At 32.7% G+C, this 18945-nt stretch overlaps 1 protein-coding gene across 1 annotated transcript in view; it reads right to left on the bottom strand.

Annotated features, from left to right (window-relative positions):
• The window catches only part of Glg1 (golgi glycoprotein 1), a 171409-nt gene that overhangs the window by 101957 nt on the left and 50507 nt on the right, over positions 1-18945 (bottom strand). Inside the window, exons 7-8 of the mRNA XM_067289283.1 lie at positions 8550-8779; positions 4138-4259 (exon numbers count right to left, since the gene is read on the bottom strand). Coding sequence (XP_067145384.1) covers positions 4138-4259; positions 8550-8779 — 352 coding nt within the window. The remainder of the gene's footprint in view (positions 1-4137; positions 4260-8549; positions 8780-18945) is intronic.

Consider the following 18945-nt stretch of genomic DNA (forward strand, 5'->3'; position numbering starts at 1 on the left):
AGTTTTTCAACGCTTTGAATCAGAATTGTTCGATTTTTTTTTTTTTTTCTTTTCGATTTAATCACTTGCATAACGGAAAATTTTTAAGGTTCGATGGTTCGAAAATCGTTTTGAAAAAGATCGTTTAAGAAGAAATATAGGCTTGAGGAAATTCTCAGTGGCGGGACCGAAAACGTTAGCCAGAATATAATTGTTTTGCACCGGTTATTAGGTTTGGAATGGAAGATATGCTTATAGTCCGGTGTTTTTAGAGGAGTTTTATTAGTAACAAAGGTGTTCACTAAAAATTTTATATGTTAATAATGTTATGTTAATATTTGCTAAAAATTTTTGTTATTTTAATGTTATTAATAATTTTAATTTTTAGTATTAATGTTAACACATAGATGTGATTTTTTTATAATTGTTCGAATAGTCAATCATTAACACAGACATGAATTTTATACTTGTTTGAATATATAATCATTCCAGGGATTTTAAAATTTAAAATTGTTCTAGTAGCATTCTAATTTTCTATCAAACGTTTTGACCTGAAGCAGATCCCAATTAGGATTGAAAGTGCTTGTCATAGCACATTTATATTAAAATATATTTGCTGGTTTAATTTTGAAGGTTTTATTGGTGTTATTTACTACCAATAGCTATTGTTCTCACTGTGGTTCTAGTTTTACAGATGTGTCTGAAAACTCAATTTAAATCTTTAACATACCTTATCACTTTTCTACATAATTAAATAATCATCTAGTTATCTAACATAGATTTAATATGTTTATAACGTTCTTTTATAATTTTTTTCTATTACTTAATATGAGTTCTGCTATCATACATGATATTAGAGAACCAAGTTAGGTATGAAGTTTGTTTGCATCAAATGTGAAAGAAATTTAAATTTAACATAACATCTAAAACACCTTTGAAAATTCTGATATGTTAAAAAAATGTATATTTCCAAATACAAAGCCAGAATAAGTTCAAAAGCACTAGAGTACTTAATTCTTCATCAAAGCTTTTATTTACAATAAGTATTCTGTTTAGCTAAAGTTGACATAAATAGAGGTTAGACATTTCTAATTAAATACTTTTAGTAATCACAACTTTAGTAGTAATTTTATTATTTTTATTGGTGATATGCTTTATGTCATTCTATTAATTAACTAAATACGAGTGCTAAATTTTTGGCTCTCGGGAGGACTTATCACACACTGTTGAGGCAGTAGGTGGAATAGTATTGAATAAGTATTGTATCCCAAAGAGACTAATGAACAGTTAATATTTACTGTAGCAACTGTACACATTTTTGGCAATCAGGCTGCCCCTCTTCAGCTCTTCTTGTTACAAGATGTAAATTACATGTATCTAAAATATATATAAATCATATTATGACCATTATCACTAATAAATAAATAAAATTAAAAATATAGCCAAATCTCATTTTAACAGATCATGGAACAATAGATTTTTTTCCCAGGTTCTACCAAATCAATGTAATTTTACCTCTTTTTAGCAAATCCATAACTGGAAATAATGGATTTTTTTCTAACTCTATTGTAATCTTCCCATTTTTTTCAACATTTAGTTAATATTTGGGTATTTACAGGAATTTGTAGAGTTTGATGATATACTATTAACGCACACATGCCTCCACATGATTACAGCATAAAATAGCCACTACAATTGCTCCAGAAAATGAAAAATTTGAAATTAAAAGAAAAAAGTTATATGACCATACTAGACTTCAAGGCTTTATACCTCTCAATTAAACTAGAGCCATGTTTCTGCCATCTGAGAGACTTCTTATTGAACAAAATCGGAAACGCAACAAAGCTAAGAAAGCAGACACTGGAACTGGCACATCTAGCTAAATATTCGTCTGTCTTCAATTTGAACGATTTAACATACACTCAACATAGAGGAGTGGAAATGGGAAGTCCCGTATCCGAAGCACTATGTAATATGGTGCTAAGGACTTTAGAGAATTCCATCTTAAAGAAATACGAAGTTCATATGCTATTATACGCATGATATGTCGACGACGACTTGACTATATGGAAAAAAAAATCAGACATACAACAATTTCTCAGAGATGTCAACGATAACAAGTATGGCCTAAAGCTCAAGCTAGAACAACAGAACAAGCAAAAGATACACTTCCTAGATATATCAATAGAAGTAGAAAAAGGAGGGAAAATCAACACTAAAGTTTACAGAAGGCCAACTTATAATCTGCTGATAATACCATGGACCTCCCATGACTCAGCAAGTTATAAATTGGCAGCGTTTAGGGCACTTATAAAAAGACCATACACACATTTCAGCAAAGTGCAGGACAGATGTAAAGAATTAGAACACATCAAAAAGCTAGCATAACAGGTCGAAGTCAATCAGAGTAAAATAAAAGTCTTAATCAATAAAACAAGAAAATACAATAATGAAGGCAATAAACAGGGAAGAGTAGAAGAGTACACAGTAATGGAATACATGACACCCTAAGCAACATTTACAAAGAAATAGGAGCAGCTTCTAAAAGAACAGACAGATAAAAAATAAGCATTAGTCAGTGCCCATTATATCATTGCCCGTTTATTCATCTATCTAGTTATTAATTTATTTGTTATTATTAATTTTTATTTTTACTTTTATTTTATGTATATAGTCAGTGTAAGTATATATTTATACATTAACAGTGTGTAGATTTTATTTATTAATTCTCGGACATGCACATATTTTGAAGTTAAAAACGTTCCAAGGTCAGTTTCATTCGTCATAAATCAAAAAATTGTTCAATCCTAACAAAGGCCAATTAATATGACCAAAAACATTTGATATTTTAATAAAATAGACTGCATATTAAAGGTTTGGAAAGTTTAGTTAGTTCTCGCAAGTGCAGTTTGAGACAAGTGTAAAAGACATAAATGTCCTTATTGGACAATAATACAAATCTTGTATCTGTATAATTACTTCAATACTGGTATAAGCTGGAACTTGACAGTAACTACAGATACACAAATTACCTTACATACTTTTCTAGTAATTTAATCTTTAATCAAATTAATGTTTTTGGCTTCATTAATTCATCAGGTTTTTGAACAGAGATTCAGTTTGGAATGATATTTGAAATTATGTTATTTTTGAACCTATAATTATAATTATTTATTAATTTCAATTACTTTACAATCTTAATTGTTATACATATACAGTGTGCACTGGTGCCTGCATTTGATATAATTTACTACACAGTAAGTTTGTGGTGGTTGTAGATTATAGTTAAAATGATAATATTGATATTGTGATTGCATAAAAAAATATCTATTGTATACATTCAGTACATGTGGTAAATCCTATCAACATTCCTTTCATAGCTTTTTTTTTGTCAACCAAATATAATAGACAGTGAAACTTGTATAAACCAGAATTGTATGGTACAAAATATTTTTCTGGTTTGGCAAGTTTCTGTTTTGAATGGGTTATTTTTTTAACACAGAAAATGACTCCATTCCAAAGAATTTTTCCATTTACTCATAGATCAGTTTTCTTTTTATTTGGATTCCATTTTGAGCTGCTTTTATCATATACCATGTAATTTAGGTAAATATTTTAATTTTAACATAACCAGAAGAAAGAAATACTTATAAAACCCAGAATCAGACAATTAATTAATGCACAAATATGGGATTCCCACTGCACAATTCAGAATTCTCATTACACATTTTGTGTCCAGTTGCATATTAAAATATGCACTGGCCTCAATAGTGTGTGATAAGTCCTAGTAAGAGCCAAAAAATTAGCACTCATATTCAGCTTGATTATTTGTATATTATTATTTTAGAGATGAATTAATGTTTGTATTATTTTGAGTTTTGAAACAATTTAAATGTGATTTAATAAATGAACTAAAACTTTAATTTTTAAATAATAAACTAACTAAACTTTAATTTAAGAAGTCAAATATATATATATATGAATGACTCAAAATTCAGAAGTAATAATAATATAATTATCTGCATTTCGAGGAAATAGATTTAATTATGAACAAGCAACTTATACATAGAGATTTTATGTACAGCTTAAAGAAATAGAAAAGTTATTTAATTTAAATTTGGTTTGTTTCTTCATTTAATAGAAAATATTAATACTAACCTGCCTTCCCCAGGTTTTATATTTGAACATAACGAATTTACAACCAATTGACAAGATTCTTGTAAAGCAGGATCTACTCTCCAATCTTCTCCTATATCGACTTCTTTTAACAGATTTTCTAACTAAATAATAAAAGTTTATAGAATAAGCATTTTTCAAGAATAAATGTTAAAAATTTATTTAATGTTATCGGCCAATAAATTGTGATCTTGTAGAAAAAAGAAGAATAAACATGTTCAAGCTAACACAAATGGTTATTTATTGGAATTAATAGGGAAAAAAATTAAGAATTTCTACTGGTGCCAATTCTAAATGATATGTCAAGATTAATATAATACAACTTGATCTTTATGCCAAATATTTGATAGCAGGAAAGAAAATTCACCAAGTACAGTGTTATTAATGTTTTTTATTGCTAGCGCTTTTGACGAACCTATGTTTGTCGTCATCAAATAAACAACAATTTTAAAATCAAACACAAATGTTCTAACATAGGTTTGTTGAAAGTGCTAGCAATAAAAAACTATTAATAATGCCATACTCAGTAAATTTCCCTTCCTGCTATGTCAAAATTATTCTTAAAAATACACAATACTTTTCTGAGGAAACAACAAAGCATCTAATAAACAACAATAATGAGATCCTAATTCCTGTTAAAAGAGAAATATGTACTATTCAAATTAAAAAGGTCTGAAGTTCTACATAACAATTACACTTCGAAGCTTTATACATAAATCAAAAATTTTCAGTTACCTGTGAAAAGATATCAATTCAAGAGATAACAAAACCATTTTTATCCAAAAGGAAAACTCATCAAATTTCATTTAAGTATGGTCTTTTATGTAATCCTGGAAAAGGATGAGATTTACATCATAAAAAAAAAAGACCTTTCACGATGCCTCGTTACAGTCATCACCGGTGCAATCAACAATATGTTGCAACGTACGTGGCTGGAGATCATCTGTCATCTTGATGCAATCTGTGCAACCTCCAGGGTGCATACAGAGACTCAGTGATTCATTTAAATGAAACTTGGTGAGTTCTTTCAAACAAAACTTGTTTTGTTATATCTTAAATTGATAACTTTTCACAGGCAACTGAAATTGGGCAATGTTTTGGAATAATTAGTTTTAAAGAAAATAATAGAAGTTCTTTTCTGTAGCACTAAAATTATCAATACCATTCATATTTGTCCACAAAGTAAGACTTTTTTTTATTAAAAACAAAAATTTCAAAAATGAAAAGGTCTGCTACTAGATATCATTAATATAACAGATAGCTTTTAACAGACCATTAAGTGGCTATATTGAAAGTTCTGAACAAGTCCATCTATGTAATGCATTAATAAGGAATGAAATGTCAACTTTATTTTCTTTATAGACCCTATAAATTCAATAAAATTTAACAATTCTTACAGACTTACACTAAAAATAGATGAATTTAATATAATAAAAAATATTTAAAATAAAAAAACTTTATCAGAACTGAAACTAATTTAAATTGAACAACTTAGTATTGTTGGAAAAAGTACTTACATTTTATTCAAACAAACGTTTTAAACTGTTCTCGCAGGCCTGCATGAGGTTTAATGTATAAACTAGAAGATTCAAACTAAAAGTTCTAATTGACATTCTTACATTTGAAATATGATTTAAAGTGAAAACAACTACATATTTTAGTTGAATATTAAACATAATATGTATGTATAAAATATTACAAAATTCTAAGATAAATACATTGTAAAATGAATCCAATATAACAAAATAAACTACAGTAAAGTTAACAATTACCGGTGGATAACCCGACGGGGCGATCGGATGGCATATACTCTACGTAACAGACATCTAGTATTTATGACTTACAACAAGTAACAAGTTGTCTCAAGCTGACAATCCTTCTTTTTACTTTATTTTATACTAGCAGACCAGGCCACGTGTTGTTGTGGCTCAAAATGTATCTATTATAAATGTATAACACTTCCTTCATGGGGGAATTTCAAAATATCCTTTCTTAGTGCACACTCTCTTGACATACCTTATTAAAACGCAAAAAACCGCATCTAAAATAGTATAATAGAAGCCGAGTTCTTCACGGTAAGCCTTAATCCTGTCCATCTCCCCCCAGTGGGGGGAATTTCGACATGTATATTATATAAAAACACGTGCGTATTTGAATGCAATGTTGCGTCAAAATTTCAAAGGAATTGGTAGGAACAAACGAACGTTATATTTTATTTATGTAGATAGATAGAAAATGATCTGCTTTAGTCCATTCTCACAGAAAGGCATAATGCCTCACAGAAAAGCAAACTTAGGTCGTCGGAGTTAGCGCCATCTGTTGGACATAAAAGCCTTAATCCTAGATGATATCTTTTAATTTATATGAATGTTAATGGAATAATATATAGCCTATGTCCACCCTAAAGGTCCATTCTAAATATTGGTGAAAGAATTTTTGAAATCGGATGAGTAGATTTGGAGATTACCTGTTACAACCAAACTTAGTTACCTCTTTATATATTATATATTATATTTTATATTTATACTTTTTAGTTCTTTTTTTGTTTTATTCTTATTATATGCATAGTTATACTGTAGTTTATTTTGTTACACTGGATTCATTTTACAACATATTTATGAGGGCTATTTTTTAAATAAGGTCCGTTTTTTAATAAGAAGAAAAATACTGTAAATATCGTTAAAATATATTTTTTTCTATATTCTACATACTTTCATCTACTTTTCTACATAATTTCCATTTTGTTTAAACATTTTTCATGCCGCTCAACAATTTTTTGAATTCCGACTTCAAAGAAATCTGCCGCCTGTCAAGAAGCCCAATCCACGACTGCAGTTTTCGCTTCTTCTTCGTCGTCGAAATGTTGACCACCAAGGAACTCCTTTAAGTATCGAAACAAGTGAAAATCACCGGGTGCAAGGTCTGGACTGTGTGGACGATCGTATCGAGTCAAAACAATAAAGCACCATTTAATCTTTTTGTTTTGTGATCGTCAGAAAGCAATCTTGGAACGCACCGAGAAAACAATTTTCGATAATTCAGTTTCTCCGAAACAATGGTATACAAAACTGATCTTGAAATCTGTGGAAATTCAATTGATAACGTCGAAATTGTGAATCGTCGGTCCTCTCAAATTTTGTTATCCACATCACGAATCAGATCTTCAGAAATCAGAGAAGGTCGGCCAGAGCGTGGCTCGTCGTGCACATTAACTCGCCCATCCTTGAACATTCTTACCCATTTTCGAACTTTACTGTCACTCGTAGCATTATCACCGTAAACTTCACAAATCTGACAATGAATTTCCGCTGCTGCCAAGTTTCTTGCATTCAAGAATCAAATAACAGATCGTATCTCACAGTCGGCAGGAGACTCAATTTTCTTAAACATTTTAAAATTTTACAGCTCGGCATACAGACAGACGATATGGCTGCAAATGGCGTCAAAACGCGCGCCAAGCTTGCTCGGAGCAGAAGCATATGCATACTGCCGTGATTGCGCATTATTCTCACTTTTATTCACAAACGGACCTTATTTAAAAAATAGCCCTCGTATCTTAGAATTTTGTAATATTTTTTACATACATATTATGTTTAATATTCAACTAAAATATGTAGTTGTTTTCATTTTAAATCATATTTCAAATTTTTTAAAAATGCTGTAAGAATGTCAATTAGAGCTTTCAGTTTGAATCTTCAAGTTTATATGTTAAACCTGATGCAGGCCTGTGAAAACAGTTGAAAACATTTCTTTGAATAAAGCATAGTATTGCTGGAAAAAATACTTAAGTTGTTCTTCAATATTTCGAATAATATAAGTTATCTACATAAGATATTTCCTCGCCCTTAAGAAATTTCTTTTATCCATATTTACTTGTTCGAAAGCATGACTTACAATTGACAGCATCTTGCATTTGCAGTTCAAAACAACAATCAGCAGACATCATGAGTAGACCATGTGATGCACTATGTATTAATAATAGAAGTTTTTGGCTATATTACTCAAAGATCATATTAGTTCAATCAAACTCTGCTAATAAGAAGCTTTTATTTTAAACTCCTCTAACATTTAAAATGCATTTTAGATAACATTTTGAAGCAACATTACAATAGAAGTTATTGTACGAGCAGAAAAGCACAAAAATGGAGCCATCAAACAATATCCATTTTGTGACATTAATATTGTTTTATAACTTGCTGTTACTTAACAAACTTAATAAAATTGATTATTTAAAAATATTTCTTTATGAAAATATTCTAAAATTTTATTTCAAATTTGCAGTGCATGTCAGAATAAAGGTAACAGAAAAACTGCAGTTTAAAAACAGAAATATCTCCCCAAAATAAGAAATATATAAAATAAATTTCAAAAATAATATGAACACTATTACCAACCTCTCTTCTACATACAGCAGTTAATCTACCGTTGTCGTGACGAGAAGGTTTTGCACGCTCCATTAAACAGTGAAGCGTTTTACCTCCGAGTTCTAAGTGTTTAGTTTCGCAGAACTGCTTAACGTCATTTTCGCACGCTGCTGCCAATTCTGGCGTTAATTGATAGTTTTCCATTAAAGTTCTTCTGTGCATTGTCATCTCAGAATGGCATTCTCCATTTACTGGATAACCTGTAATTTAAATGATGCATACATACATATTGTTATTTATCATCACCTTTATTTATTATTGTATATTCCCATCTGAAAGTATAACAGAATATATCTAATAACATAATATGTTGATGCTAATAAATTAATCAAATAATTCTAAAGATGTAATGATTGCACTTCTCTGCATTATTGCAACAATGAGCATAGATTTCTCCAATGTGTTGTCAAAGATATTAGTTATCTCATGTGATGTGGCTTGTCTATGTTTAAATATACAGTAGAGCGTCGATAATTGGAACGTTGGTAATTGAAATGGCCAGAAATTGGAACGATTTTCAGTCGGACTGTGTCGTGCTGATCGAACGTTTTTGATACGAAATTTACTTCTAAAGTATAATTTTCATGATTTTTATATTCTTCAATATATTTATTTTGTTTGTACAAAATGCAGAAATAATTTTTAACGATACGATAGCCTCGATTATTATTATAAAAATTTTCGTTAGGCTTAAAATCGACGAAAATTCAACACGAAGCGACACGCAACGGAGAAAAATTCAACAGGAAGCGATACGCAACGGAGAAAAATTTGAACATCGGACAGGTTAATATATTTTTTCGTACAAAGTCGGAAATTGGAACAAATGACTAATTGGAACAACCCCAGTCCCCAATTGACGCCAATTTTCGACGCTCTACTGTAATATCACTCAAATACAAGGGGTTTTAGTTATTGGATACCAACAAAATCAATATTAATCAACCAAATCATAACATACATTAAGAATAAAGGTACAGTGGAACCTTGCTTAATGAACATAATTAGTTCCAGAATCTTATTCGTAATGTAAAACACTCGTTCGGCGAAACAATTTTTTCCCTATAAATTAACGTAAAATACAATAATGCGTCCATGCCAAAAAAATACTCAAATATTTTATGTATAACATTTATACAATATACTGTTCTACTCTCTACTGACACCGGGATTTATAAACTACAACCCCAAAAACAAACCTGTTACCGGTGTTCCTTGCAAAAATCGTCTCACGATCGTCTCACTAACGTTTTCGAACTTATAAAAGTTCTTCTTCAGGTGAAGATGGAAGATTTAAAAAAATAGAACAGAAGGTTTCAAACCGAACCGCTTCGTCTAATTCCGTCGTGGCTGACATGCGCTGTAGCGTCCGGGTGTTAGTTATCGGCCTGGCAAGTCCTTTTAGACGCGCATAGACGATAACCAACACCCGGACACTACAACACATGTCAGCCACGACGGAATTAGACGAAGCGGTTCGGTTTGAAACCTTCTGTTCTATTTTTTCAAATCTTCCATCTTCACCTGAAGAAGAACTTTTATAAGTTCGAAAACGTTAGTGAGACGATCGTGAGACGATTTTCGCAAGGAACACCGGTAACAGGTTCGTTTTTGGGGTTGTAGTATACAATATACATTGTTAAGTAGCATGAATCATCATCATCTTTTCTTCTAGTGCAGAATGAACCAACCTGAAATGCAAATTCGATTTGCAGAAAGCAAAAAAAAAAAAAAAATCACAGCTATGTCACATGAACAGATATGTCACCACCTAGGTGGTGTTGGATAAACACACCAAATGATATGCCGAACTCTTGGGCTATATAAAGGCTATAATTAAATATTAGCAATTAATTAATTTGACTAGAGGTAGGCAGTTATGCTTCCATCTCTCATTAATTATTTATAATTATTAAATTTAATATGCAATGGAAGCATAACTACCTACCTCTAATCAAATTAATTAATTGCTAATATTTAATTATAGCCTTTACATGCCATAGAAGACATCTGAGAGAAATGAGAAACAGTAAGGTGTTAAATGGAGAAAGTGTTGCACAACATAGTCCTCCTGGAGGATTGTGACTTTCTTATGTGCCATTATAAGAATTGAATTAGCCAGATTGAACAAAGGATTAAATGGTGGAGATTGAAAGAGGAGGAATTAAGGAAAGAGTTTAAGGTAAAAGAAATCCAGTTCCCAGATGATGTGCAAACATGGTGGTTGCTGAATAATAATTGCATTTTGAAAGTTGGAGAAGCGGTTTTGGGAAAAACTTCAGGGAAGAGATTGCCAGAAGGAAAGGAACTTTGGTAGTGGAATGCTGTGGTACAAGCCACAGTTAAACAAAAGAAAGAGGCAAAGAAAAGATGGGATTTGATGGAAAGGCCTGAAAATAAAGAAACTTACCATTTGGCAAATAAAATGACTAAAAGGGTGGTGGCTTTTGCAAAAGCAAAGGCTTTAGAAGAGGCTTATAAAGTTTTCAAAAAGAAAGGTGGTGAAAGGCAGCTGATGAGAATTGCCAAAGCAAGAGATAAGGCATCAAAAGATTTTACCTCTATTAAACTGATAAAGATGATAAAGTAGTGGTATTACAAGATTATGAAAGGGTCAAGGAAAGATGGAAAGAATATTTTAGGAATTTATTGAATGAAGAAAACCCCAGAACTTTATACAAGAATGGAAAGGCAAATGAAGGAGTGATGCAAAATATTAGTAGAGAAGAAGTGGAAAGTGTGTTTAGGAAGAGGAAGATGGGGAAAGCAGTAAGCACTGATCGAATTCCGTTTGAGGCTTGGAGAGGTTTGGATAAGGATAAGGAGGGAATTGATATCCTCTGAGACATCATGAAGAAACTCTGGCAGTAGGAAAACATCCCGGATGAATGGAGGAAAACATTCTGGTGCCGATCTTTAAAGATAAAGTGGATGTACAGAATTGTGAAAATTACAGAGGTATAAAGTTATTGTCCCATACATAAAATAAATAACCATTCAAACTTCAGCACAAATTCTTTAAAATTAGGAATGTTTTCAAACACATTAAGCATCCATCATCAGTTACTTTCTTTAAATTGAATGTGAAATTCAAACAAATATTACGTAAATTAAATTTTAAATAATCCGTTATACAATAAATGTGAAAAAATACAAAAATTAACAATAGGGTTAAAGTAAACAAATAAAATAATCTAGGATTATCGTAATTTTACTATTACGCCAATACTTTAGAAAAGGACTTCCAAGCAGTGGAAAGCCCATCGGCGTCCCTATAATTGATGCAATGTGTGCTCTTCTGCACCTTGTGGATTTCCAGTTTTTCCAAAAACTTTATCGCATGTTTCGATCTAGTAGACTTGATGATAGAGGCTTGGTCCCAAAAGACCGTGATGCCCTGTTGCTTGGCATAATTGGCAAGAACTGTACTATCAACCACTTTGTTCACCGACTGCTCATGTTCATTAATCCTCTTTTTTAAATTCCTCAACGTTGCCCCTATATATAGTAATTTAGAGTCGAACCCATGGTCCCTTAGCGGTATTGAGTATATTCCTGTTAAGGAGTTACGATCATAATTTATCTTGTCATTTCTTAACAGCTTGTATATATATATATAGTGGGATTGCGTCGATAAACGATTTGCAAGTTGTTACTTTTGGAAATCCTCTTAACAAACGGTTTAAGAAAAGGTATGTAATCGAAGACCACTTTTTTTTTTTGTTTGTTTCTATTCCTCCCACGCACCAGGTTACGATCTTTCTTGATGAGAGCATCTATTTTTTCTCCTCTGTAGCCATGCTGCAAAACTGTTCTTCGGATATATTGTAGTTCTTTAACTGTATCAGAAATGTCCATGCAATGCATGTGTACCCTCTTTATCCAAGAGCGAAATATTGCCATTTTGATATGCTCAGGATCTGCCGAGTTCTTAGGGATAATGATTGGGAGAACTCGGCGGATCCTGAGCATATCAAAATGGATATTTCGCTCTTGGATAAAGAGGGTACACATGCATTGCATGGACATTTCTGATACAGTTAAAGAACTACAATATATCCAAAGAACAGTTTTGCAGCATGGCTACAGAGGAGAAAAAATAGATGCTCTCATCAAGAAAGATCGTAACCTGGTGCGTGGGAGGAATAGAAACAAACAAAAAAAAAAGTGATCTTCGATTACATACCTTTTCTTAAGCCGTTTGTTAAGAGGATTTCCAAAAGTAACAACTTGCAAATCGTTTATCGACGCAATCCCACTATATATATACAAGCTGTTAAGAAATGACAAGATAAATTATGATCGTAACTCCTTAACAGGAATATACTCAATACCGCTAAGGGACCATTGGTTCGACTCTAAATTACTATATATAGGGGCAACGTTGAGGAATTTAAAAAAGAGAATTAATGAACATGAGCAGTCGGTGAGCAAAGTGGTTGATAGTACAATTCTTGCCAATTATGCCAAGCAACAGGGCATCACGGTCTTTTGGGACCAAGCCTCTATCATCAAGTCTACTAGATCGAAACATGCGATAAAGTTTTTGGAAAAACTGGAAATCCACAGGGTGCAGAAGAGCACACATTGCATCAATTATAGGGACGCCGATGGGCTTTCCACTGCTTGGAAGTCCTTTTCTGAAGTATTGGCGTAATAGTAAAATTACGATAATCCTAGATTATTTTATTTGTTTACTTTAACCCTATTGTTAATTTTTGTATTTTTTCACATTTATTGTATAACGGATTATTTAAAATTTAATTTACGTAATATTTGTTTGAATTTCACATTCAATTTAAAGAAAGTAACTGATGATGGATGCTTAATGTGTTTGAAAACATTCCTGATTTTAAAGAATTTGTGCTGAAGTTTGAATGGTTATTTATTTTATATTATTGATTCTTCAGTAAGCAAGTATATATTTATTTATTGTTCCATACTATGAAGATTCGGCAGAAAATTGTAGAAAGAAAGATTAGGCAGAAATTGGAGATTGGAGAGGAACAGTTTGGCTTCTTGCTGGGAAAAAGTACGACTAATGCTATATTTTCTCTAAAACAGCTGATGAAAAGGCACAGAGAAATGCAGGAAGATTTGCACATGGTGTTCATAGATCTAGAAAAGGCATATGATAGCTTACCAAGGCAAGAGGTATGGAGATGTTTGAGGGAAAATAATGTTCCAGAAAAATATGTTAGGCTCGTCAAGGAAATGTATGAGGGAGCAGAGACCGAAGTTAAGATTCGTGTGGGCACTACAGAAGGGTTCTTCACTAATGTTGGTTTACATCAGGGATCGACCCTTAGCCCTTATTTGTTTCACCCGATAATGGATGTGTTGGTGTGTGACACGAAGTGTGAGGCTCTGTGGAGTATGCTGTTTGTGGATGATATTGTGCTGTGAGAACTTTCCCAAACCAGTAACTGGAAGATTAGAGAAAAGTTTTGGAAGAAAGAGGCATGAAAATTAGCAGAACTAAAACAGTTTATATTATTCTGAATGATAGAGGTGAGTGTAATATTACAATCCAAAATGTGCCGCTGCCTTTGGTTCCAAGTTCTAAATATCTTGGGACATTTGTCAACATGGGAGGAGGATTGAACTCGGAGGTGCAGCATAGAATTCAATGTGGATGGATGAACTGAAGGAAGCTCAGCGGTGTGTTATGTGACAAGAAAGTTAGCTGCAATCTGAAAGGAAAATTGTATAAATCAGTTGTTAGACCTGCAATTTTTTATGGAGGGGAGACAATAACAAGAGCCCAAGAAAGAAAGATGGAGGTGGCAGAGATGAGAATGTTGAGATGGATGTGTGGAGTGTCAAGGAAGGATAGAATAAGGCAGTGATTCTCAACTGTTTTTTCATCATGGTACACTTTTAATAATTTAAAAATTTGGCGGCACACACAGCTACTTCGGTAAATACCACAGGACAACTGGTTGATTATTTAGGTCACATTTTCTAAATGCCTTGGTAGCTACAGGTAGCTACCGGTAACACCGGTTACAATTTCTAAACGTGCCCTAGGAAGGTAGGACCGACTGAACTACTTGTCTGACATCGCTTATGTATTCGCAGTGGCGGCACACTTCAAAAATTTCGCAGCACTTTAGTGTGCCGCGGCACAGTGGTTGAGAATCACTGGAATAAGGAATGATTTTATTAGAGGTTCCGTTAAGGTGGGCCCCTTGAGCAAAAAGATGCAAGAATGTAGGCTGAGGTGGTTTGGTCACAGAGTGAAGAAGCGACAATTATGTTGGAAAGAAGATTGGAAAACTGGTAGTTAAGAAAAGAGGAAAAGAGGAAGACCAACGATGTGTTGGAAAGATAAGGTGGAAGAAGACTTAAACCAGAGGGGACTTAAGAGAAAAGCCTTTGATAGGGAGAAATGGAAGAAACATATTAGAGAAGGAAATGCCGACCCCATATAAACACAGGAAAAGGCAAGGACAAAGAAAGAAAGAAGAAAGAATTTAATTATAGCCTTTACATAGCCCAAGAATTTTGCATATTGTTTGGCATGTTTACTATATAACAGGCTATGGTTGTTGACAGGGCCAATCAAAGGGGGGACAGGAGGGGCAGCTGCCCCAGGCCTCACAATATTAGGGGCCTAAACTTGGCAACACAATATGTTAGACAAAAATATAGAAGGCAAAGTGATGTCACGGCTCATAGAACGGCCTTAATTTTAGTTAAATTCCCCAAAAAAATATTCAAAAAACTTTCGAATTTTTAATATAGAAAACACTTTTTGCCTCAACTGTCCATAGAGAAGCTGGTATAAAATTTACAATCAAACTAAAAGACCCCTAGCTGGACAATAAAGCCTTTTGGTGTCTGGCACCAGTAATACAACAACAGAATATATAGGCCTTTCTGAAATCCCTCATAATCCCTCTGAAATCCTTCTGAATGTAAAAACATTGCAACCGAAAATGAAATCACAATAACTTAACATTTCCATTAATGGTTACCTCCACTACCTTATGAGGTAACCATTAATGAAAATGTAAAAGTTAAAAAAATTAAATGTCAAAAATTAAAAGTCCATAACTATTTGGCAGCAAATCTGTTGGCATTGGAAAATACATTCATATCCCTGTAATTAACATGATCCCTTCTACACTTATAAATCTCCAGAATTTCCTCGACCTTAGCCAAATTACAATTCTTAACATGATTAATAATCTAGAAATCATTTTAAATGTGCTGTTCTATTGGACAAATGCAGGAACAGCAACATGGTAGAAAATTCTTTTTCTCCTCTACCATACATATGTTTGTTGATGTACAACAACAATGATTTCAGGTATAATCAATGTGATGGCAGTTGTTGTTAAAATGACTGTTGTGCATAGAAATGTAATACAGTATGCATTTTCTTTGTTGCTATTTTGTCTAGGTGACTTTTTTTATTTCTAAAGAACAAATAAATGGACAAATTTCTTTTTTGCGTGTCAATTGAATATTGCATTCGGAAGCTATCTATTTATATAGCCGAGCAAGTTTTTATTTTATAAATAATCGTAAATACAATTCACACCAACGTTCAAGTAAATAAAATAATTAACACTTCAGTGTTGTGATGTTACAAATTGCAAGTTTTTAGATTTTACATGTATTCGCTAGCATTTTCAATAGCTTATAGCCTCCATTCTCAGGCAAAAAATCGAATACAATTATTTTCGAATGTTCGGCTTTTGAATGGACTTTTGAAGTTATCTAATGCAAGTGGATGGAATTCAGAATAAATTAATTTTAAAAATAAAAAATATTCAAAATTTTTAGAAATACACTGCAAATGACGTAATATCCCCAAAAATACTTAAAAAGCAATAAAGTGAGCCGTATTTGGTTGTGGTGCAAATGAGAATGCAAAATCATAATTTAAATTGTTTGAATAATGTTATTCACAGTTACAAGATTTTTAAGGTTGTTGTGCTGCACGGTGTTACAGCAGATATATAGAGGTTTTCCCATATGAATAATTCTCTTCGATCGTTGCACCGCTTAAGTAATTTAGTGTGTGCTCAAAGCAGTAGATAATCCTGGTCTAGTACCTTTTTAGTTAATTCCTTTGTTGGTCTATTGTTTCTAATATCCTCTTGATGTTCCAGGATGTGGGACTGTAGCATTCTGGTAGTAGCCCCTATGTGGATAATTTCCTCCCCTGACAGTGCATGTTTAACAAAGTTTTGTAGACCCCAGATTTTTTATTTAACATGAGAGTATCTCTATCATTGCATAACACTCTTCTTAGTGTGGTTGTGGGGCTATAGGCAAAGTAAAGCCATGCTTTCTAAAAAGATGTGCCGTTTTTAGCGATATAGGGCCCAAAAACTGTATCGGAGGTTTACTATCTTTACTTTTTCTTTGTTGCAGAGGAAAGACTGTGAAAACAATTTGTTTTTGACACTGTTATGGAGATAACAAAACCTGGAAGGAGAATAACCAGCATTGTACACTGCCCTATTAATAAGTTGTAATTCCTTGTCTATTAATGTCTGGGTGGATGGGAGAAGGCACGCCCTCCGAATGAGAGATGTTATCGTGGAATTTACAAAGTGTGAGAGTTGGAAAGCAGTTGCGGAGATAATATGTGGTACCCTGTTGTTTCTATGGTGTACTGAAAATAGTAGTTTGGGAGATCTATGTATTTCTAGATATAAAAAAAGGAGATTCTAGTATTTTGTTCTTCCTCCACCATAAAGTTGATTGAAGGATATACAGAAGCTAACATTTGGACAAAATCATCTAATTCATCTGCAGTGCCATGCAAGCAATATGTCATCTACATATTGTAAATACATGACTTTGTTCATAAAAGTTTAACATTAAAAACAGATGTAATGAAATGATTGAAAGCATTTTAAATGTATACATACAAAAAGATGCTACGTTACAAATAAGCTGGATGTAAATAATTAAAATAATTACACATGAAAAGGTACTGAAGAAAATAAAACAAATTACCAATAGTTATATATAAAAATAAGGTAACATGTTTTGGATTATGTCCAAAAATATTTAACATACTAAATTTCATAACTAGTTATAAATGAAAAACAAAAATGAGAACACTTAGGTGATCAATCATCTTCAAGAAATGGACTGGAAAATGAATTGAAACTTATTTTATCAGGCATGCAATACAGTAAATGTTCGTTGGTTGCCAAACTCAATTGAGATGACATAAGAGAAGGCAAAGGCATAATGAATGGAAGTTTGAAGCCCAAAATGTATTTTTACATTGGTATAGTTGAATAGAAGTTTTGCAATTTTAAATTTCATTTCACATATGAAGGCATAAAAATCTCAAGACATGTCATTGAATATAGAGCGCTACATTGAAATTGTATTAATAATAATTAGGGTGTCTGGATTTATGTTACAAAATCCACAAAATATGTATGTAAATATTTTATGAAACTCCTAAATTTGCAGAAAGAAGCAAAATGTATATTTCAGAAAAACATTATTATTCTGAATTTGTAGTTGGCAGTGATTTATATATTTAAAGTAGAGTTGCTAAAGATATCATATTCCACTTGTCTTTCTAATGTTTCATAGCACAACTCATTACATCTAAAAACTACAAAACCTGTTTATTTTGTTCCTTATTTCGGTTAATGTTACCTATGGTATCCAAGATGGCGACGGGGAAATTTTTCTACCCTACAATCTAGACGGCGGCAGGGATTTTTCCCCCGCCCGTATATTGCACGCGGCGACCGCGAAATTTTTTCTTTCTACCGTACATTTAAACGGCGACGTGAAGGTTATTTCTACCCGACGGTCTATATTAAGAATACTAAAAAACACGAACGAAAAAACAAGAGCACTTACTTTGTTACTGAGCCTTTCCTCTTTTTCTTCGTTTCCCGTCGACTGAATTTGATTCTCCGGCATGAGAAGAGGATCTCTTTTGCGCTTTTCTTTTAACAATGTTCTCGTTTTTTTCCACCTTTTTCTTCTTGGCAATAGGTGCGGGAGCGGCCGGAATGGTCTCCGGTTCTTTCCAACTAGGTACTTTTCCGCGACCGGGAAATATCATTCTGACGTGTTTGATAAAGGTGTGGAATTTTTCGCCGGGATTTTTTGCCGTCCAATTGTGATACTTCTTATACATGAATGCGTACATGTACGAATCCGACAAATCTTCTGTGTAATGTTTCGGCAAATTCTTCTTGTTTTTTAAGTGACCCCACAATCTTTCGATATTCTGAGTATGAACGCCTGTAATCGGGTTGACAAAATTTTCAGAGTGGTTTACTGTTTTATGAGAAATTTCTATACCTTCTAAATCGTCGATGTGGTTATATCCCTTCCATTCGTCTGTGAACACTGAGCTGCCGGAGTT

Source organism: Centruroides vittatus, unplaced genomic scaffold (genome assembly GCF_030686945.1).
Source record: "Centruroides vittatus isolate TY-2023 unplaced genomic scaffold, ASM3068694v2 contig_1343, whole genome shotgun sequence".
Classification (NCBI taxonomy): domain Eukaryota; kingdom Metazoa; phylum Arthropoda; class Arachnida; order Scorpiones; family Buthidae; genus Centruroides; species Centruroides vittatus.